At 50.6% G+C, this 22,845-nt stretch overlaps 1 protein-coding gene across 10 annotated transcripts in view; it reads left to right on the forward strand.

Annotated features, from left to right (window-relative positions):
* The first annotated feature begins 752 nt into the window (after nt 1–752).
* Nucleotides 753–22,845, forward strand: part of LOC143022307 (protein groucho-like) — a 152,551-nt gene continuing 130,458 nt past the window's right edge. For 4 of the 10 annotated variants that reach the window (XM_076180456.1, XM_076180491.1, XM_076180461.1 and 1 more), the window contains exon 1: nt 754–1,125. In XM_076180456.1, the coding sequence (XP_076036571.1) occupies nt 1,096–1,125 (30 nt within the window). In that variant the 5' untranslated portion in view covers nt 754–1,095. Of the gene's footprint in view, nt 1,126–1,456; nt 1,642–5,105; nt 7,153–22,845 lie in introns of those variants that run through there. The other 6 variants (XM_076180471.1, XM_076180485.1, XM_076180506.1 and 3 more) reach the window with 5 other exon arrangements.

A 22,845-nucleotide genomic window follows, 5' to 3' on the forward strand; every position in this document is an offset into this window, starting at 1 on the left:
GTTTTCGTTTTGCTTCTCGGTATTGTCCAATTTGATGACAGACTACTTCTTTTCCTTCTTACATGACCGCTGTTCATATGCCGTCATGTTCCTTAGCATTGCGTTCTTAATCAAATCGAGCGAAAAAGAGATGTTGTGAGTGAAAAAAAATGTTGTGAATTTGATAGAATGTAGCAGTGATAGCCGAAGTATTTGATGTTACACGGAGGTGAAGGGCCAGTAGACTTGCAACAAAATAGAAGCGTTGATGGAAACGGGGTGGGGGTGAGGAAGGGAGTTGTGAAGTTGCTTTACTTTTAACCGATTTTTTTTCTTCTGCTGGGGATAATGTTGAAGACTTGTTGTTTACTTTGCGGATTGTTTGTGCCAGAAAACTTTGAAGTGAAAAGAAGGATTATTATCATAAATTTATCAAGGGTGATAGACTAAGGTGAGAATGCGTGTATCAAACTTGCATAGAAGGCTTTTAGTGGTTGATTATAGCCTTTGGAAGATCCTGTTATCAGAGAAAGTAGCGCTGTTGGTAAGCTGGTAGTATTTGCGTGGGGGTATTAATGTAGTATGGACCCGCCCGGCTGCTTACTCGCACTTATTACATACCTTCGCTCTCCACAACATTCTACCAATCAATATTCTACACAAATCGACTCCACGTGGACTCGATCTTCATATGTCTGCAGGAGGCGGAGCGGACCGGCAATACCGAATATGATTGGCTGGAGCGGGAGCCAATAGCGAGGGAGTATTGTTGTGGATGCAGCACGCCATTACGGGATTTGAAGCTCTGAGTAGAACAATGGTGTGTGAGCGGTTCTCCTGAAAATTGTGAATATTTAGTGGAAATATTGCAGTGTTATATTTGAAAAATATTCACAAGAAAGTGCAACATAAGTTCTTTGTGTGTGGTGTGTTTTAAAGTGTTATAGTTCCTAGTTCCTTCTCAAATAAAGTTAGAAGATCTGAGAAGCTAGCAGGCAGAAAGCGCGCTTGTCGGTTAGGTGGCGGTGTGCTGGAGCAAGTTTCAGCTGTGTAGAGCGTGGTTTCTCCACATATGTCCTCCTACATCTAGAAAAAAGTAACTGAAGGAGGCAAAAGATGTACCCAGCGCCTAGACCTCCGGGGGCTGTAAGTATATATATTTATTTAGTTTTAAGCGAGTTGTGAAATATACTTATGTACCCCGTCTGATGCACCCGGCTTCATTCATTACTTAGCATTTCCCGTTTTCTCTCACACCGCGGAGTTGCCACCGATTCATCTGATTTAATTGATTTCAGCTTTAATCCACTACAAATATAAATTCAATTTCCTGAAAGATTAATTAAGATTGTTAGTTTTCAGTGTATACAGAATTTCTCGCCTTACGAAACGCACCAATAACATTGTAATTGGCAGGCGAAAGGGAAGTGGCATGGGGGCCGTAGTGCATGGGACAGTGAATGTGGTGGGGCTGTTAGTTGGTAGACAGCTTGTGATAGGGGAGGTGTGTTAGACGTGCTGTCTTTACAAGCTATTACCACACGCCTGCATCTTGCAACATGACACACTTTGCCGCTCCCTCTTGAGCACGTGGTGGCGATGCGCTGGCCATCTCTCGTCGCGACATTATTGTTTCATTTTCGAGTGGTGCAACTGAAGTAGGTGCGTTAGCCAAAATTTCTCGTCTTCGCATTGGTGAAAGGATACATGTTTGATCACCCAGTCAATGGCTGTTGGAGGGTGGGGGTTGGGTGAAATTCTTCTAGAAGGCCCAGAACCATGTTTGATACACAATAGTAAGAAGACTAATGTTTTGAAATGGGCACCTAGTAATATGATTGAAATTGTAATAAACATCACGATTGAGTGCGCAAGAATTTCCCCCGTATTTATATTTACTTTTTCATCGGGAATGATAGTGTCAAGCCACAAGCCAGCGCGTGTTGATTTTTCAAACGTTGTCGCTAGGTTAGCGTAGTTTTGCTTGGAAATAGTGAAGTGCACAACTTGACTTGGGTCAGCCATCGACAATGCGTTTTTTTGCCGTGGAGGCTAACTTCCTGCTGGCTTCACTTTGGCGGGTTCTGGCTGGCTGAAAGCGTTGTTGGTCGACGTTAGTGTGTGCGTGTGACGTGCACAGAAAATACGCGCGTAACAAATGGACTATTCGTAATAAAAGTTGAAGACTAAACTTTTGAACTTTGCGCAAGCAGTGCGTGTGCACCTTTATTAGATTGGAGGGTTGTCATGAGATAGGCTAAAAGGAAAAGAAAGATAAGTGGACGTGACGGGCAGTGAGTGACCGTCGTGGACCGCATGGTGGCAGGCTGGGCGACTATGAGGCAGGCCCAGGGTACGGACGTAGACTCGCACACACACACACACACGTGTTCCGAGAGGGAAGAGTCCAGTCAGGCACGCTGACGGCGACGATGAACCTGAGGCTGGCCAGTTGGCGGCGGGTGGTCGAGAGGGCGAGCGAGCCGAGTGGGGTGGAGGATGTCCCGCGTCGAGCTAGAGAACAGCTGTTAGACGGTCGGGAGAGATCGTACGTAGGCTACTTTACTCGCGAGCGCCAGCCAGTGCGACCGCACGCACGCACGCATCAAACGTCACGAAGCCGCAGCTCACGTACGCACGCGGTCGGGTGGTGACTGCAATGTGGATGTACGGATCACCTTGCGATATATATATATATATATATATATATATATATATATATATATATATATATATATATATATAGTAAATCAGTACCGTTCTTTATGCATATCCTGTTGTAATAGGTTACTTTGGGTGCATAATAACACTTGGACAGGGTTATGGGTTCCACGACAGAGCTAAGTCGACAGAGGCACCATGCAAAGGGATTCATCTTTAGTCGGTGTTGGGGGTCACGTTACTACTGGTGCAGTCAGTGTAGTTTCCGAAGCGTGCTAGGTTGTGATGATCGTGTGGTCTAGGCAGTAACACTGCTTGTGACCCACCTTGCGAGAGGTGAATCCTGGAGATGGCGGGGTAGAGAGACAAGTACAACATTGGGGCTGACGGTTGTCACTCGATGTCGTCGTCACAGGAAGAAAAATAAGAATACATATTGCTGCAACATGAATGGCCCCATCTTGAACTAAATTCCGGTTTGCCCCCCCCCCCCATGCACGGTAGCGTGCGTCTGCATGTGTACAACGAAAGTCTCTCTCTCTCTCTCTCTCTCTCTCTCTCTCTCTCTCTCTCTCTCTCTCTCTCTCTCTCTCTCTCTCTCTCTCTCTCTCTCTCTCTCTCTCCACTTTTTCCGCGAATTGATGGCGGTTCGTAGGCCTGTACGCACGATACCGGTGCACCTTGTGTGTGTGTGTGCGCGCGCGTACCTGTGGGAAATGTATAACTTCCATCGGAGGGGAAAAGTGTAGCTTCCACGCCCCTGGGGGGAAGGAGGGGGGGCAACGGGGGTCGCTCGATTCAACATAGGTATTCGAAGGGGGAGGGAGGGAGGGAATATGTGTTGAAGCTGTGCGGTAAATCTCGGCACAGTCTTGACGTACGCATTTGCTGCTAAAGGGAGGGGGGGAGTTTGTGGGAGGGCAGGCAGGCAGGCAGGGGCTTCTGCTTTTTCCTAAGAGGAGGAGGAGGAGGAGGAAGACGGAATGATTGTGGTGTACAGACACTCCGGATCTGTTGACATAAACGAATTATACAGGTGTTGTGCCTGCCTGCCTGCGTGCCACTCAGACTAGGAGGAAGGTAGGTAGGTCTGGTGACCTGCCCTTGGAAGGCCATAATGAGAGGTTGACCTCAGCAGAATGAAGTCGCCAGGCGCCAAGTAGAGGAAGAGTAATAAACAGGTGGCTTTGGACGGTGGAGGGGCCGAGCAAACGTTTGAACAGCTGGGCGCGGCTCAAACGTTTGTAAAGAACGATCGCTGGCGAGTCCGATCAGGGCCCGAGAGAGTTGGTCATCCGGCAGCAGCTGGAGAGAACACGCCAATACATTTCTGTATTTGCCAAATCTTTCTGACGGTGTGTGCGCACACACACACACACACACACACACACACACACACACACACACACACACACACACACACACACACACACACACACACACCTCTACACACACACACACACACACACACACACACACACACACACACACACACACACACACACACACACACACACACACCACTTGAACATGCTGAAGTGGCTAAAGACTCAGGGGGCCTAGATGGGTGTGAAGTCTATTGCGTTGCATAGTGAAGGTGGCGCCTGGGAGATGATTGGTAAGAGGTAGTGAGCGTGGTGGCAGTGGGGAAGGAGGTGACGCAGCCCCCACCCCCCTCGCGTGTTGTGATTGCTGTCTAGGAAGGATCCAGTGTAGGAGTCCGTGCTGATGTTATGCGGTTGATCCAGTGCTTACTTTCTGGATACAGTCTCTCACAAGGTGTTGTGATACGAGGGCGGGGGGGGGGCGGTTATCAAGTGCCCGACCCACCCCGCGGGTCCTCGTTGATCCTTTGTCCAGGAAGGCCTCCAGGACTGGCAGAATGGGTCCCCAGAGTCCAGGGAGGGGTCGCAGGTCATTGTAGCTGAGGTGAGGCGAATCCAGGTCAGCGTGGACGCAGCACTGACCGCGTTGTCCTGGGCGCCCAACTACTTTAATCAGCTCAGGGCCGGATTCCACGATGGAAACCAATCCCTCATTAATTTGGGCTCTGCACCAAAACTGAACCTGGCGAATAGGGACTTTTTTCCATCTAAGATAGGTCACAGAGACGGGAGGTGGGGGCAGGGGGAGGTTGTTTCTTACGAATCCTGCAATATGCTGCATATGGGATGGAGCTGATGTGGAGGGAGGGTTCGGTGTAAGCGAGTCGTCTCAGAGTGCCCCGGAGTAGGAAAGGTTAACGAGGAGAGACAGACAGGTGGCGGTGGCGGACGGGGGGGGGGGGCGTCGTCGCGGATTAGGCAGGCAAGCAACTTCGTGTCACTCGGATGAGGACGATGAGACAAAGTGGTGTGCTTGGAATTTGCCCGGTATGTCGCTGTATGGATGCCCCCCCCCCCCGTGTGGATGGGAGGGGGAGGAGAGGAAAGGAGTTTGGGAGAAGTTAGTGAATGGATCAAAAGGGGGGGGGGGGTGCTGAGCAAGTCGCCTAGCGTTCTCTGGGTGGGGGAGGCTATGATGTGAATGGGTTGTGCAGGTGTAATTCGTGAGATCACGTTTATCGATTCCCAATTAGCCTCGTAGGATAAACGGACTTCAGTTGTATTCCAGGCACGCGATTGGCATAAATGTTCGATCGTTCGTCTGGTAATTGACATTGGAACAGTGACCTCTCGTTGTGGTCATTTGTGTGTTCAGCACTCCTTCCTCCTCCTCCTCCTTCTTGTTTTAAACGGTGCAGCTCGTGTGTGTTCTTTCCCTCGTATCTCGCATGTCCTTTCCGCTGTGAATTGTGGTATCCTCGGAAAACGCTTGACGGGTGCGGGGTCCCGCGTGCAGTGGCGGGGTTTACCCGCTTTTGTTCTTGCTATACTGTGCATGGGGGGGGGGCGCTGTGCCCCGCGCGCCCATTCCGACCCTACGAGGGCTGTAGTATGAATCGACCCGACCCGACCCATGGCCGGGGAATTCAGGTGTGGTTTGAGGAGTCTAAACCACCGCTTTAGTGTTACAGGCCATAGAAGCCGTTAAGACGTGGGAGCGGGGAGGATGTTGGCCTCGAGTATGACCGAACCAGGGCGGAGAGGAAGTAGCCCACGACTGCAACATGCTGCCCAATGATGGGGCTGCAGGGAGGAGGAGAGCGAGGGCCAACAGCAGGCGTAACAGCCAGCTGTTCATGATACCAGTGTCACGGTGTTGGGCCGTTAGCCATGCCGATGATGGCATGCCAGTACAGCCCAAGTGCTCCCCGTCCACAACTTGTTGCTTCCATCGTTCTATTCTCGTCTCCATTATGTCCCGCCACTTGTGCGACTGTGTGTATGTGTGTGTGTGTGTGTGTGGGCGCGCGCGCACACATGCGTGTTTGCTGTACCAGTATGTGTGCGCGGTCGTGCATGTTGATCGTGGGCATTAGGAGGATCTGAGATCGGGAAGAGGAGGAGGGTTTTAGCACTAAATGATGAGGAAGTAATTGAGATGCAGTGGCCGCGTGCCCGCGTTTGCGTGGCCACAGGCAGGTTGTGGGAAAGAGAGAGAGGAGGAGGAGGAGGGCATCGGGGTCAGGCAATGCATCGATGTCGGTGGTCGAGTCGGGTTGTTTCATGTTCGCCGCACTTGGGCTCGGTTCCACCGGGATTTGCTGCTGCCTGTGTCCCTCCGTCTATATGGTGGTGCATAGTTGTAGCAGGGGCTGCCCGGACTGGGATTAGCGATGATGGGGGGCCGCCGCCATGTGAAAGAGTGCGGCTGAGTGGAGAAAATGGATAACGGCGTGTCTGTCTGTCTGGCATCGTTTACGGTAGACTCATTCGGGACCCAGTAATTAGCTGACATTAGCCGTGGGTGGGCCTGCTACCAGTAATACTTTGTATATCGTCTGGCATTGGGAGTGCTCGAGGGACTAGCCAGCGTGACAGGTGAGCTGGTCCTTGTGCCATTGGTGGCTGTGGGGTGGCTGCCGCCGCCGCCGCCGCCGCACGGGATGTCATTATAGGGTATGTGGCACTAAATGGCTGCCTACGTTCATTAGGTGGTGACCCGGCACGCAGGGGCCTCGCTTAAACTCTGTTACGTTTGTTTGCTTTTAAAGTTGCGTCTGATTTTGACTTTTATTAAAGGGGACGTGTGTAGGCCGTGCGTGGCACGCCGCGTTGCGCTCGCTCGCTGCCTTGCAGTTGCCCATTGGACCCAAATTAGTTGCTCGAGGAATGGAGGTTGGGGGTTGGGTCTCGGTAGATGGTAGAAATGATAGAAGGGGTGCGCCAGAACGGGTTAACGTTAACGTGTTGGAATCTCGCCACCCATGATGGCGCCTTACGCAGCCCATTATGGCGCAAGCTACCGCCGCCGCACGCCGCAACACGCCTCCAGGGCGGCAGGAGGAGGTGCTGCTGCTGCTGCTGAAATAAGGTCTGGAGGAGTCCTTCGTTCCACCTCTTCAGCACAGAGGTCGTCTTTGCATCCCTCCCCCAGGACACCTGCAGCATGATGGCTTGTCCTGACCAGGTGAGCACGAGGTGTTTTGTCCCCTCATGGAGGCGAGGGAGAGACTACGAGGGCGGGGTGGGGGGGGGGCGGTCACGGGCTGTCGTAGCATCGGCTGCTGGTTTGTGTGCGGTTCTTGTTTTGACAAAGCCCCCTTTCTTCCCCCTCATCCGTCCGCATTCCCGCCCTCTTTCCCGACTGCACTCCAGAGCAGTTGGAGGCGGGGCCCGAGATGGGTTCAATTGAATGCGAGGGCAGGGAAGGGGCGGGGAGGGGAAATGGGTACAGGAAGGTGGGAAAGGGTGAGTGGGTGCAGGTTATTCGGGCGAGGGGCGTTGTGTGGGCGGTGGGTAGCGAAGGAAGGATACTTTGCAATGGCCGGAGGTAGACGGGGGGAATGCCCCCCCCCCACTTGGTGGCGTACTAGAATGTATTCTAGGGTGATGATGTGGGGGGGGAGGTTACCGTGTGTGAGATTGCAAGGTAATGGACGATGCACGAGTGAAAAAATGGTTCTAACCATCAGGCATTCATGTATGTACAGTATTGCGATTCTCTCTCTCTCTCTCTCTCTCTCTCTCTCTCTCTCTCTCTCTCTCTCTCTCTCTCTCTCTTAAACGGGAAATAATTGCAGCTCATCCAGCAGTTGTCTTATTTCTAGTGACACGAGAGACCTGTCGTCTTGGCCCTGTTTTCCTTTTACGACAGTTTTACAGTTTGCAAGGGGGAGATTCATTGTTACGGGTTTGTGAGTGTTTCGTTGCTCGCACAGTTGTGTTTAGAGAGAGATCAAGGTGGGTTCTTTTTGCTAGAGTAAACAAGGTGGTTGGATGAGAGCATCTGAGAAGGCAGTAATATTATAAACCTGAAGAAACGTTGACGGGCAACGATGTGTGATAAGCGGCTTTTAGGTGATACGTTGGGTAATGAAGCGTGGCAGTCATGTTTGCATGGCAGGACTCGGTAATTTAGTGGCCTTTGTATGGTGGGATGGGATACAAGCAGCCAGGCAGGAAGCCAGCCAGCCAGCCAGCTAGCTAGGTGATGGTGGTAGCGTTGGCCGGGCGGCGCGGCAGGTGGTCGGTTGGTTGGTTGGTCTGTCGGTCGGTTCTGGTCAGATGAAGCTCCGCTCGAGAGTCAGCCATGCGTGACGTAGCTGGTAGTCTCACCAAGCCTTGGCGCACATTGATGAACCTTTTCTTTTCCTTGATGCAGCTGTGTTTTATTGAGGAACATTACACGGTGTTGGGGTTAAGTAGTAACCTTTTATTGGTATGTAGATTTGATTGCAAGTCTTGTTTGCTATGAAGGAATTTTGGCAGTAATCTCACCTCCCTGGCAACTGGTTTCTGGTGAGATATTTTTGAGATATTTATTTAGTACCATCTTATTCCGTATATATGGTGGACCCATATATATATATATATATATATATATATATATATATATATATATATATATATGATGTATGTGTGTGTGTGTGTGTTGCTCTTTGCCTCCTCATCTTTCATAGAAAACCTGCTCGATATGGGTGACCCTGCAGAGATTTTCATCTCTTTCCACAAAGCTTTTGTAGTCATTAAGATTTTCAAGTCTCTCCGCCACGAGAGGTGTCAACTCTTGGATAGGATTTGATTTTGTGTTTGAAAGCTGACAGTGTATTCTGCCAACAATAATCTATGGGTGTGGGATTTGGTAACTGACGAAGGCGATGGAGTCAAAGTAAGGAATGCACTGAGGAGAATGGAGATGCCAGTGGTGGGAATTACGCCGAGAGACCGAAAGAGAGCAAGTTGGGTGAGAGAGCAGCCCAGAGTGAAAGATGTGGCGGTGAAGGAGTAAGTGGAATTAGGCAGGCAAGTTAACACGATCGACTGTATGAGCGATGGAGCAAGTGTGTGGCGCGAGTGGACGCTACAAGATGGGAAAAGACCAGACAGGTGGAGAGACGAAATAGAGAATTTTGCAAGAGTGGTGTGGCAGAGATGGGCGCAATCGTGTGAGTCGTGGAAAGCTAGGCCTTTGTTCAGCAGTGGACTCAGGATGCCCGATTGATTGTAGTTTTGATTACGTAAGAACATTTTCGTTAGAATGTGTCTGCAAGGACGTTATATACAGTCGATGCCTACTGAACATTGTCACTGATGTGACAGCCAACATACCGGTGTCTTAGTAAGGTGTAGTTGGACTAGTGCAAATGGTTCTTTCAGTGTTCACACGCGTAATGGTTGCGTGTCAAGTTTCATTTCACCGTATTTTGGTATGCACAACCCGTAGATTTATTCGACTACTTCCGTAAGGGTGGGTAATGTCATTTTTATTTCCCGTACCCTATTCCGTGTTTTTAAGTTTCTGTTAACCACGCGTGATTGGGAGCAAGACTAATCATATGTCAACGGTGACTTTATTTGTATATAGGTTTGTCCCATGTGAGGTATCTTGGAGTAGCTTTGATAAACAACGCTACCCACCCTATTCTGAAACCCCGTACATCCCTTTGCTCGCTTAGGCGTGCCTAGGAAGTGAATGAAATAGGACGGCGGCAACTAGAACTTGAAAGAGAAAGACACTGTACGGAAGGAGAGCTCGTGTTGCTGAAGTGGCAGTTTGTGTCTTGTTCCCGTCCTTTGGCCCTCACTCCCTCCCCCTCCGAACCTGAGGTCATAGGGGAAGGATAACAAGTGAGTGAAAATGTACCCTCGCCTCCTCCCCAGATGAGGCCTTTGGGCTGGGGTCAGTTCAGGTCAGGTCATAAGTGGGTTTGGGTCGGATGAGGAGGTGACCTCCGGCCGACCCGACTGTGTTACAAGAGGACTCTTGGTGTCCGATCCGGGGATCAAATGCCAGCCCCACTGCGGTGCATCTTCATAGAGAGGTTAGGGTGTTAGTGGAAGTTGTTGATATGTAAGGTGAGGCTTGTGGAGCAGCACCAGCATGCAATGTAAGGCAAGTTCCCATCACTGCCCCTCCCTCCCTCCCCCGTTGATCCCAACCCAGTCTACCCAATTCATACTCAGGTCAGGACAGGTCATGTAAGGTCAGATAGGTTTGGAGTGCAAGGATAGGCTCTTAATTGCCCGGTGTCTCGTGATGGGGCAGTTGCCCGAGTGCAAGATGCCCCCCAGAAAGCTTAGGAAAAGGACACTTTTGCACGTCCGTCCATTACAAGCGACTTTCAGTCCCGTTGGTCTCCCTTGCTGGAGCCAATTCGATGTGGTGGTGGCGGCGAGTAAAAGCAGATTCTAACGAAATGCATTTACTGTGTTATCGACACAACCGAGCACTGGGCCACTACACCACTCTTGTTGCCAAAACTCGATTAGGAGTCTTCCTTCGGCGTCTCCGTTTCGGTCTAGCAGAGACATCTTGCTGAACGCTCTGAAACTTGCATGATCAATTTTACAACGAACCTTAGTTACAAATATATATTTCTTATTTACATATAACTGATACATGCTAAAAGTGATTATGATATATGTACTTGTTTTACCTAACTTTAAATTTAACTGAATTGTGAATAGAAATGAGTATAATGTTGTAAATAGACATTCGTTAGTTGTTGTTTGTAGTGATAATTTGACGCATGTCGAAGTACGTGATTTCAAGCCTTTACCTAGTATGTGTGCATGCAGCATGGCCTAACTAAGGGAACAAACAGGCCCTTTGGGAACTGGTACCCTGGAACAGGTGGCTCGGTAGTCTCGCTGCTTCGGGGGAGAGGGGTGAAGCCTGTGGGAACGAAGGAAATTCAGTGACACGGGGGAGGTTGTAATGGTGTTGAATGACTGCCTGACCTGAGGTGACTGGGAGCGCAGTTCCGTGACCCGCTTAGAGTTACGGGGTCACATTGTGGCCGTGCGGGGGTCGAGTCGTGGTGGGCTGACTGCGCCCTCCTCCTCCTCCTCTTCTTCTTCTGCTGCTGCTGCTGCTGCTACTGCCCTGCCCTGCCCGTGGTTTTGCTTGTTTGACTCTGTTCTCCTGCCCCCCTTCAGTTTAGTCTCTGTCTTCCTCCTCTATCTGCCAATCTCTATTCCCTCCTCTCTCTCTCTCTCTCTCTCTCTCTCTCTCTCTCTCTCTCTCTCTCTCTCTCTCTCTCTCTCTCTCTCTCTCTCTCTCTCTCTCTCTAAAATTTTATTCCAAATCAGTATAAAAGGAATGCATTTGGCAAGCGCGTGTTTGGGTTACAATTTCTGGCGAGTAAAGTTCCGCGTGCGATGGAATATCGAACTCCACTCATGACGAAAAAGGGAAAGAAAGAAAGAAAAAAATGCTAAGTAGCCTAATATCTCAATGGTCCAAAAAGCACAAACGTCGCTTCCTTCCCGGCTTGACCTCGGCTCGACCTCGCTAACAAAGCCCACTCGTTGGGGAGACGCCGCTGTATCGGGGTCTTGCTCGGGTCAGCTGATTGAGGCGCAACACGGGGCGAGGCCTTCGCTCATCGCAACACAGTAGAATTTAATTTGTGCCCTCTGGCGCACACACGCCGCCTGCCTGCCTGGCAGTTACGCGTCTATATTGAGTTTGGATTTTTTGTTACAACCTGTAGTAAAGATTAGAAAAAAAATATATACAAATTTTATAGGACTTATTTTGCAGTCTTATCACCGATATGGCAGAACTGGGATTGTTGGAACGGGCTTGTGTGCGTTTGTACATTTACATGATTGGTTTGCTTAGTTGTAATTTACGTGGAAGTAGGTGCAGTGCTCGTCTCTGTCAAACCTAGCTTAAATAATTACTTTTTAATCGACTGTTTCCTTGTATTCCAAAAATATGGACAAATGCGTTTGTTTCTTGGCAGCCATCAGACGTCTATTTAATATATTCTTTCCATGACCTCTAGCTACCCTGCCACCCCCGAGAGATCTTTCCTGGCAGTTTTTTTTTCAAATTTGTTCTGGACACGGCAGTTGTGTTTCCTTTCGTAATGAAGGGAGGTCCGCGTTTCCAACCTTTACTTATTCAGTCTGTGCGCGAGGTCCCGGCGATTTCGGTCGCCTCTAATATATCGACCTTGGGTCCTTCTTTGTGGACGGGGCACACCGCTCTTGCATATTCCAGTGTGTGTGTGTGTGTGTACGCGTGTGCGATGAGCCTGCGCCATTGTCGGGCGTGAGTATGCAGGCACGCAGGGAACGTAGGGAGCGAGTGCCTGCTGAGGTTGTCGGCGAGTGGACGTGAAAGCGCTGGCGTGCATAATGTTGTCAGATGGGAGGGGTGGAGGTGTCGTTGTTGGGGGAGGGAGGGCCCACGTGCCAAGTAGGTGTCATGATCTTAGTGAATGAAGGCTGGTGTCTTTCAGAAGTGGGGGGGGGGGGGTGGCTACGTGCTCTCGTCTGCCCTGCCTTGACTAAATGGTGTGTCCTCATGCTCAGACTTGATGGGTACCTTTTTACTACTAGTACGTGCCTCGTAGTGGACCCGCACTTTTGTTTTCGTGGCAACGGTGTCCGGTGACTGACTGACTGACTGACGGGGCAGGCGTGAACATTTTAAGGGAGGGAGGGGATCTGTGGTATGCGCTTCGTCACTTCCAGCAATTGTTGAAGAAGTTCGCGCTTGAATGCATCCGAGTTATGCATTGTCCCCAGAAAGAACTGCGCGCCCATGTTGTCGCAGGTCGTTAGGGATTTGAAAATGGACTTCGTTTTCAAATAACCATCATCTGAACAGTATTTGTTTTAGGTATGCATATCATACCACGGAAATCGACTCTTCTCGAGTGACCTTGCAGGTCTTTAGCAAGAGAGTCGAGGGGCATCGGATGGATGGATTGATTGATTGATTGATCGATGGGTTCATTCATGATGTGGGACCAGCGACGGGGGCGTTCATGTGGTGTCTCTTCAGGATGGAGAGCAAACGCGCCCATTTCCAAAAACCCATCGATCCTCTTACCTCTGCCAGGAGGTGCAACCCTGGGGGCTGACACTCCGTTTCCGGACAGGGAGCCAAGAGCTCTATTAGCATCAACAGTTCTTAATTTTTTCCACACTTGGGGAGCTGGCAGCCCGCGGGTGGCTTCTCCCCCCCCCCTCTGCTACTCTCATCCGGTGACGTAGAGACAACCCCCCCCCCCCCCGCTTGTCCAGCACCAAAGGCCAGTCCGAGGTTTCTTTTCGGAGAGGTCTGTGGGTGGAAGGGTCCGAGGACCCGTGCCCAGCAGAGCAACAACTGTCATATTTTTAAAGACAGCACTATTCCGATAAGGTTTATATTTCGCAGCATAAAAGTAATGGTTAACATTCGAGTATCCTGTCCAGATCATCCCAGTGCATCTTATTATGCACAGGAATGGGTGTGTGCACGACCCTATAACATCAGGCTTAGCCAGCCAGCCGTCAAGTCTTTGTTTCCCACGCTCGAGAGAATTTTCTCGCTGGTGTGACCTTGCAAGAGGAATTTGTCCAGGTCCTGCTGCTGTAAGAATATGCACACGTCTTCCCACATTCCCATTCCTGCATTTTTTTTTCTCACTTTTGACTTGGGCGAAGAATGATCTGGTTCGTACAATTGGGGGGCTGAGCACAACCACTTTCCAGTTTTGTTACGGTAGGTTGAATACGTTGCCACTCTGTGTGGCGATTTTTTTTTTGTACGCTTCATTAACCATGGGAACCAGGTTCACAGTAGAAACATGTCAGTTTAAGAAGTGATAAACGTATTCTATTCTTTCAACGTCAGACAAATCGCTCATAAATTCAGTTATTATGAATAGTGACTTTGCTGTGAAGAGTTATGTAACATATTAGGCCACTTTTGTTCGAAGCGCACGTTATATGGAGGACCAAAGTCATGATACAGACAATCCAGCACATTAATAGTGTTCGCTTTCCAGGGGTCGTATTGCATCCCAAGATGGATTAAGCCAACACTGGTTCAAGGTGCATTGCATCATGTGTCCAAGACCTTGAATACTGCTGTGTGCTCTTCACTCACCACTGCACAACTGGTCCAGTCAGAAATATTTGCCAGTATTGTAAGAAGGAATGTGGCAGTATTCCTTGTCTCGACAATGTCCGTCTCATTAAAGAGCTCTTGCTCACACCAGTCATAACCAAAACCCAAATAGACGATTGTGGTGGACGACCCCCCCCCCTCCCCATGATGTTTTGGCTAATGGGAGGTGCAAGGTTCATTTCGACGGCGATCCCAACTAACAACGACCCTAAGGGGTCCTGACCCCCTCATAGGTCCTTGGTCACCCAAAGCTATCTCACCTAACCAAGTCTCACCCTGCCAAACTGTAGGGTGACAAGTCCTCAAGTGATTTCTTGCCACGCAAATTTAGAGCCAGTTCAGCAAGTGTAATAAGAAAGGCGTGCTTCAAGGTTGTTGGAAAGTGAAAAGGGTCGTAGTACAATCACGAAAAAAGAAGAGGCGAGGTTTCGTTTCTGCGTCAGTGGGAGTAAATAAGATTCCAGGATTGATGACACAATTCTTTGACGGCTCTTAAGTGCCCGTCACCAAGAACGCTACGTTCATTAGCTCGTCCAAATATGGGATATGATGTCTGTCCCTGAACCCCATTAACATTGAGTGGTATTAGGAAAGGCTTTGGAACATTAGGCGGCGGCGAGCCACCAAAGCCAACAAACCAAGTTGTACTACATATCGGAAGCAGTTCATGGGACGCTGTAACCCCCCCCCCCACCCAACTTGTAGAAGATTACTCGAATTAACGTTGGTTTTCTGTAGATTACAAACAATTGAGCAGCATAGGAGTTACAAGTGTGTTCTTGATGAATGTCAACAACACAAGAAGTTTCATTGGGAATATTTCAGCAAACGTTCAATCTAACTAATGGTGTCTGACAAACACACACACACACACACACACACACACACACACACACACACACACACACACACACACACACACACACACACACACACACACACACACACACACACACACACACACACACACACACACACACACACACACACACACACACACCTTCTCTCTCTCGCCATGTTTCGCGCAAATAGTACAGGTAGATGTTCTAATCATTGCACCTTAAAGGTTTTATTATTTGTTTATTTATTTGTATGTTTTTACAAATTTCTTCTCGTATATTTTACAGTGATATTCAGTTATTTTTGTATTTATTTTATATTATATGATTACAATACTACTAATTTTATTATTTTTTGTTTGTTTATTCTTCGTACTTGGCAGTGACTGCGTTTGTCAATAGTAGAATCGTTACGGCCCATGAGGGTCTAGTGCCGTTGCTGGGGGATGCGCGTTCGATAGTGCCCCCAACTTCTTGGGTGTCGGTTGATCTCTCGGAAGAGGAGGAGGAGGAGAAGGTTGACGTTTGGGTCTTCTTGGAAGAGACTCACGGGGAGGAGGAGGAGGAGTCTGAGGCTGAGGCAGAGGCAGAGAAGTGGAGAGGTGATGGCGAACCGGCGGGTGATAAGAGGAAGAAAATGGAGCACAAGGAAGCGTGGGGGACGGGGTGGGGGGTGAGGGGTGGGGAGGAAGGGTCCAGTGGTGGAGTAATGTGTGTCTGCGTCGTGCAAGAGCGGCACAAAGCCCTTTTAGTTACGGAGATACATTGCTGAGAGACTTTCATTTCGCTGACTGTGGATACCTCGGGTTTAGTTGAGGGTGGCTGGCTGGCTGGGTGAGGTCTTTGCATGACGCACCGTGTCTTTGAAGTGTGGCATCGTGCGTACCGAGTTGATTCACGCCCTCCCTAATCTAATTAGAGTGTGTGGGTGAGGGTGGCTAGGGGGGGGGGTCATGGACTGTAGAAGCGGAGGGCGGGTGGGGGGGGCAAGAGCGCTTTTGGGTTTTGAGGTGGCTGGTGGTGATGTTCTACAGGTGTTACATATTGACACTATTGACATGTATCCATGGCGCAAGAATTGCATCATCAGCTTCGTGTAACTGCCAGGCAAGGCTTATGTGAATTGTCGTTCGAACTCCTTTGCAGGTTTTGGCACTGCTGGCTGACGGCGTACTCGTTAGGCCGTTTCAATTAAAAGCGGCAAAGGTCGAGGCAGTTAGTCTTGAGGGCGGAAGAGTTTGCTTCGGAATGTGGGCAATCCCCCCACCCCTCGTTCCGTCCATTCTGGAGGAGGGCACATTGTTTCCTCTTTTTTTCTTCCCACTGATCCCAGGCTCTTTGTCTGAGATGGAACGCGTCTTGGATTGATGGCAGGGGGGGGGGTGAAGCCCATGAAACTAGTTTTCTACAAGTGAATAGAAGCTCCTAGTGATATTCACACACGCACACACACACACACACACACACACACACACACACACACACACACACACACACACACACACACACACACACACACACACACACACACACACACGCACACACACACACAGACAGACGTACACACAAATATATTGAACATGGGATCCTGCATTGAACTGAATGAAATAGTCTGGGATCAGCCAGGAAAAATCTCTGGTTCACCATAGCGAAGGGGTACATTGAGAACTCTTTGTCTGGATGCACCCTCAGGTTGAAGAAAAGCATCTCTCCTTGATAAGAATAGATGCAAAGTGGTTGCAGCACTGCCTGTGTATTGAGACGGAACCCATCATAACAGCAGACACAGTGGAGTGGAGAAGGGGTGAGGAGCTACCCCATTGTGTGGCGGTCAGTGTGGTCGAAATGTGTTCGTCAGATGTGGCTTGCCCGTGGAGGTTCTGGCGACTGGGCCCTGGTCATGCTTCTTGCCATTGTCTTTGATTTGCTCTCTGGGTGCGACCTGAGCGTCGACGGCTCAGGTTGTGCAGGTCGTCGCATGCAAGCGAACGAACTCGCTCGAAAGGGAGGGCGCTCCTTATTGGTTTTCTATTGAACAGCAGTGGCTCTACAGCTGTCTCCGGAACCAGCCAAGAGCTCCCGTGTGATCCAGTCATCGATTGAACCTTTTCTCCGCGTGCCAGTGACCTGGTTTCACTCGTGCTATATGGCTCCTGTTAACACCATTTCCTCGCAACCCTCTTACGGGAAGGCTCGGCTTGTCGAGTGACTCGTTGACATGCAGGTGCGTCATCCTCGATTGAGGGGACCGATGGGTCTCGGCGAACAAGTGCGGACTTTGCGGAGAAGAGGGACCACCACCGGGATGGGGGCGGGGCCGGGGCGGGGCCGGGCGGGGCGGGGAGACAGTTAACAAAAACTCGTCCTGCTTATAGAATGATTGACTCGAGTGCCCACAAGCGGAACGCGTGAATATTCAAGTAAAAAGAGGGGGAGCAAGCTTTAAATTGAAATTATTGAACTGTTAAATAAATGATTCTGCATACGGTGCGCTGTACATTAGAAAATTACTGGAAATCTTTTAGGTCAATTTTTATACACGAGGTGTCAGCTGGATCAGTTGAGGAAGTTGTGTGGGACCGCTTATCCTTTTGCAGCGTGACGACGTTTGCAGATTAAAACAATACATTTATACACGCACACAACACACACACACACACACACACACACACACGACTCGGTGGCGCAGTTGGTAGAACGCTGAGCTGCCACGAAAGTGGCCCGCAGCTCCTGGTTCGAATCCTGCCCAGGGCCGAAATTATTTCGGTACTGCTGCGCTTCGGGTCGTTACTCTGACTCTCGTGGGCGGTGAGTTGGGTGTGTGTGTGTGTGAAAGGTCATAGCATTACCCATAGATCGGACCTACGAGCTCTGAGCTCTCTTCCGGGAGGGAAATAGCTGTCGATCACGAGTCCAACACGTGATCCAAAGACCAAGTGAATAAACACACAAACAAACATACACGCGCGGATCACACACACGCACGCACATCACACGCGCGCGCACACACTTCTTCATAAATTGATTTATTTCCTTTTTAATGGATGTAGTTTCATCACCACGGCCATGAGGGTTTGTTAAGGGGAATGGGAATCCGGAACTGACATGGCCACACCAAAGGCGGCACTGGTGTTGTTTGCTTAATAAGCGCGGTATTGTGGCCGTCGAACAAGAAAGCGGGGTTAGGGGTTGGTATCTGGCGCGAGCTGGCCAGTCCCCTCGCTGAACAAAAGATTCCTTGTTATTATGCTCAATTAGCCAGAGACGATCGTTGCGGCGGAGACGTGGTTTCCTGCCCTCCTGTTCCGTAGGAGCCCATGTGTACTGTCCACGCGGTCGTGCATTACACACCATAGTGTACGGGACCAATGGTGGGTGCTTGCTTGCCTGCCTGCCTAATGCTCGTGGTGACCATGCGAGATGTGGACGACGTTCGGAAAGGATCGCTTGCACACGAACCGTGGAGACCCTCGCCGCCTTCTGTCGAGTCTTGACTCTTCTTCCACGCACGCACGCACGCACGCACGCCCCCCCCCCCCACACACACTCTATTTAATGTGGATCTGACAACTGGCAGCCGTTCCCCCCACTGATCAGTGGCGTAGAAACGGACCCGCCACACAAGCACCCCAAATATATCCCAAGTTTCTTGTCAGAGAGGTTGTCTGGAGAACCCGATGACCGTTGTCGACGAGCTACTAGAAAGGTGCAGGTATCCAGTCACAGAAACTGTGCAGGTGTTAATATCGTGTGTGTGTGTGTGTGTGTCAGTCAGTCAGTCAGTCACATTTGCTGAAGTTGTTTGCGACACGTTTGCATGTACATTTGGGATGTATTGTAATGGTAAGTGGGGGTGTGCGGTCGCCATCAATGGTATGGAATAAGATGGGAGTGCTGTGACGGGCTGCTGCAAAATTGGTACCAAGCCTATTCATTTCAAGGTTTTATGGGCGTGGGGGGGGGGGTTCTAACAGGCCTTTTCAAACATGGGAGGGAGTGACCACAATGTGCCAAAGTTTCGATGCATTTGGTGAAATAGAAATGCCCACAGAGGCAGTCCGAGATGGCGAGGGTCAAGAAGCGTTCGTGATTTGTTAGGTAAATGCCCAAGGCGTGGTCACCAATTTCCCAATGAGCGTTATTAGAAAGTTGACCAGGGGTGTGGTATGGGGGGGGGGGAACGGGGTTATAGTCGGTTGGAGGGGCTTGGGACTCCCTCTTCCTTGACCTTATTAAGTCGCTTGAGGGCAGCAATAGTGGATTCACACGCCCGTAATGGTGGAAAAGGGTAATGCCCGTTACCCGTAGGGGGGAGCGTCTTTAACCATCCGACACGGTCGATCGACTGAGACGTTTTGCTCCGTCTCCACCTCGGCTGCTGCTGCTGCTGCTGGCGGTAATAAACGCAGCGACCGAGCAGGAGGAGTTCCTCTCCTCCTCCTCGGGGGGTGGGGGGCGTCACCGTGTTGAAGCCGGACGGTGATGGTTGTGCAGCGCTGCAGCGCCAGTGTGCCTGCCTCGACTCGACGCGGAGGAGTCTTTCATCATCGTTACTGCGGCGTCCATCCATTTATCGAACTCGATTGTGTCTGTTGAAGGAGACGAGCGAGAGGCGGAGGAGGAGGTCCACTCGCCGCCTCCCTCCCTCCCTCCCTCCCTCCCTCCCTCCCTCCCTCCCTCCCTCCTCCTCCTCCTCCTCCTCCTCCTCCTCCTCCCTCCTCCTCCTCCTCCCTTCTCCTCCTCCTCCTCCTCCTCCTCCTCCTCCTCCTCCTCCTCCTCCTCCTCCCACTCCTCCTCCTCCTCCTCCTCCTCCTCCTCCTCCTCCAGGCACTTTCTGGAAGCACCGCCAGGTTCACTGCGGACGAGGAACGTAATTATGTAATTACAATTTCTTATGAGGCATTAATCAGTCCCCTCCTCCCGTCCTCTGGGGTGATTTATACCCCAAACTATTATTATAAGGTTCCTTATAAGCACTTTGTAATTCATGGCCAGCCATGAATTACCTGCCCAAGGGATCGACACTCCTCCGCCACCGCCTTCGCCTCGCCCCCACCCCTCCCTTCCCTTTTCAATCCTCTCTCCCCTCCCCTCCCCTCCCTCTTCCCCTCCTCCCCTGCCCTTCCTCTCCTCCCTTCGTCCACTTACTTTATCCAGCCTCTAGCTTACCTCATTCCCTCCCTTTTCAGTTCTTTCTCCTCCCTTCTTCTATCCTTCCTCCAGTCTTCTTCCCTTTCTTCTCCCTTCCCCCTCCTCTCTCTTCCTCCTCCCTTCCCCCTCCTCTTCTCTTCCTCTGCCTGCTGTTGACGCCGCTGCCCAACACAACCCTATTTCTCGAATTTTCCTGTTCCTGTGGTTTTGCTTCTACACACTTTGGTGGTTTTTGCTCTCCGCTCCTCTCCGAAGACTTCCGCATCCTACTGTGGCGGGCATGGTTCATTTATTCCAAATATGCGTACGGCACCGCTCAGACAAGAGTTCAAAGTTCTTCCTTCCTCGTGAGATCGTAGGAGGAGGAGGAGGAGGAGGGTCAGAGGACTGCTGCTGTCAGTTACTGTAAAACTGCGGGTCTCCAGTCCATGAAAACTCGAAGGAACAATTGGTATATTCTTATTTATTTTTCCCATTTCTTGGGATGGCCTTCGAGTGAGCTGGGTGCACATTGCTTTTTCGTCAAGTTTTCAAGCATTCGGTCTCCGTTTTACATGAGCGATTCCTACCGCTGAGGACTCTTTGGAGTCCAGTAGGCAGTGGCGGAGTTGGTTGCGAAGGGACATTGGGGGGGTTGGGGTTGGAGAGGTGATCAAGAAGTTGCCACAATGTTGAATAAGAGTCAGTCAGGAGGAAGGGGAAACTTAGTTTTTTTTTTTTTTTTTGCCGCCTTGACCAGCCTTTGGTGATCTCGGGGTGTGTGTGTATGTGTGACCTTGGGGGTCGCCTTCAGCCGTCGTTCAGCACTCGCTCCCTCCCTCCTTTGACGGCGTCGCACCGATCGGCCAGTGTCGTGCTTGCTTCCATACCTCCCTTGGATGGATTATTCCATCTGCCTTCTTCCTCTCGCAGGTCTACCCATCAGCTCGGTGTCCGACCCATTTCCTCGGTTGGAGTAATTTCTTCTTTTTATATATATATATATATATATGGGGGGTGGTCCTGTCCCGTTCGTTCGTTCCTTCCTTCATCCTGTTTTAAACGTCCCCGTTCTTTCTCTCTTTCTGGCCCGTTCGTTCTCCCTTTCTTCCTTTGGACTTTATACCTTCGCTTCGAACCCTCCCCTCCCCCAGCTTTATTGTCTTCCCCCCCCTCCGGTTTTCCCTTCACCCTCCCCCCCCGCGCTTTCCTTCCCCCGCGGCCTTACCGCCTCCCGTGTCAGCCCTCTTCTCTCCCCCATCTCCGTGACGTGGTCCGCTTAAATCCTCCTTATTTCCTTCATCACACAATCCATTTTCCTTTCGTCGGCCCAGCATCAGAAGCAGCAGTAGCAGACCTAGCTTTCTCCCCCCCCCCTTTCCTCCTCCTCATCCTCCTCCTTCCTCCATCTTGCCTGCTCCTCGCTCCGACCCTGGTTCTCTCCTGTGCCTTTTTCTTATTGGTCCTTTTGTCTTCGCTGCCGCCGCCGCCGCCGCCGCCGCCGTCGCGGTTGCTCCGGTCCCTCGTTCTAGAAAATGTTCTTCCCTCTGCCTCTCGTATCTCGTTGGCCTTTTCATATCCGCTGGACCTCTCGCATCCCTCCCCCGCCGCCGCCGCTCTCTCGCCCGTTCCACCTAGCTTTCTTACCCCCCCCGTCCCCCCCTCGCTTCTTTCTCCTCTTCTCCTTTGGCTCTTTCTCTCCTCCTTCGCATCTTTCGCCTCTCTCCCTTTGCTTCGTTCTCTTCTCTTTCTCCTCTTCCCCTTCGCCTCCTCCTTCTATTTCCCTTCTCCTCCTCCTCCTCCTCCTCCTCTTTCTCTCTTCGACATCGTCTCTTTCTCTTCTTCCGCTTGGCCTCTCTTCTCCGCCTTCCGCCTACTCCTGCCCTTCCCGCCTCCTTAGCCCTCAGTCAGTGTGCATCCATCCATCCATCCATCCATCCGTCCTTCCCCCCCCCACCCCGATATGCCTTGCTCTGTTCCATTATGCCGCTCTTGTGTTAATCGCATTAGCAGCCCAGTCGTCGCACAATTCCCCCAGTCCGGTGAATGTGCACCTTTTGTTCTTGAGAGGGCCCTTAGGTGCGACTTCGGTTGTATTCCTAAACATTGAACGCATTGTGTGCTTGCGTGCGCCTGTCTGCCTGCCTGCCTGCCTGCCTGCCTGCCTGCCTGCCTGTGTGTCTGCCTGGTCTAGTGTCACGAATCTTCGTTTAGGAAGACGAGCCTTTCTTCAGCCGCGAGTGGATTTGGGTGAGGGGGAGAGAGGGTTCGCCACTAATGGAGGCCTCGTTCCGTCGAGTGGCCCTCGCCCTGATGAATAAAACAGTCTTGGGTTGGCCAGAACACGTTTGTAAAAAGTGTTGAATATTTGTGGTTGTCGTTTCATTTTTCCTTTTCCCAGCTGTAGCAAAGCCCACCCTCTTATATTGAAACACTTACACCTCTCTCAGTTCAGTTCTTCATTGGTGTCCCCTCTTTTCCAGTCCACGTACCTCTTGTTGATATCGGCTCTCTTTTTACTCTTCATGTGCCTTGTCCCCAAGGGATGATACCAACTCTGGTGGTATATCCTCTACACATTCCCCCATCAATTCTACATTTTGTGAATGTATTGTGTGTGTGTGTGTGTGTGTGTGTGTGTGTGTGTGTGTGTGTGTGTGTGTGTGAGAGTGTGTGTGAGTGTGTGTGTGAGTGTGTGTATGTGTGTGTGGTTGTAGTTGTGGCTTCTCGTTCCAGCCGTGCAGTGAATAGAAACTGAGACAAAGAACTTTGTATGTTTATT

The sequence above is a fragment of the Oratosquilla oratoria genome, chromosome 3, assembly GCF_046742065.1.
Source record: "Oratosquilla oratoria isolate Oo_2021 chromosome 3, ASM4674206v1, whole genome shotgun sequence".
NCBI classification, from domain to species: domain Eukaryota; kingdom Metazoa; phylum Arthropoda; class Malacostraca; order Stomatopoda; family Squillidae; genus Oratosquilla; species Oratosquilla oratoria.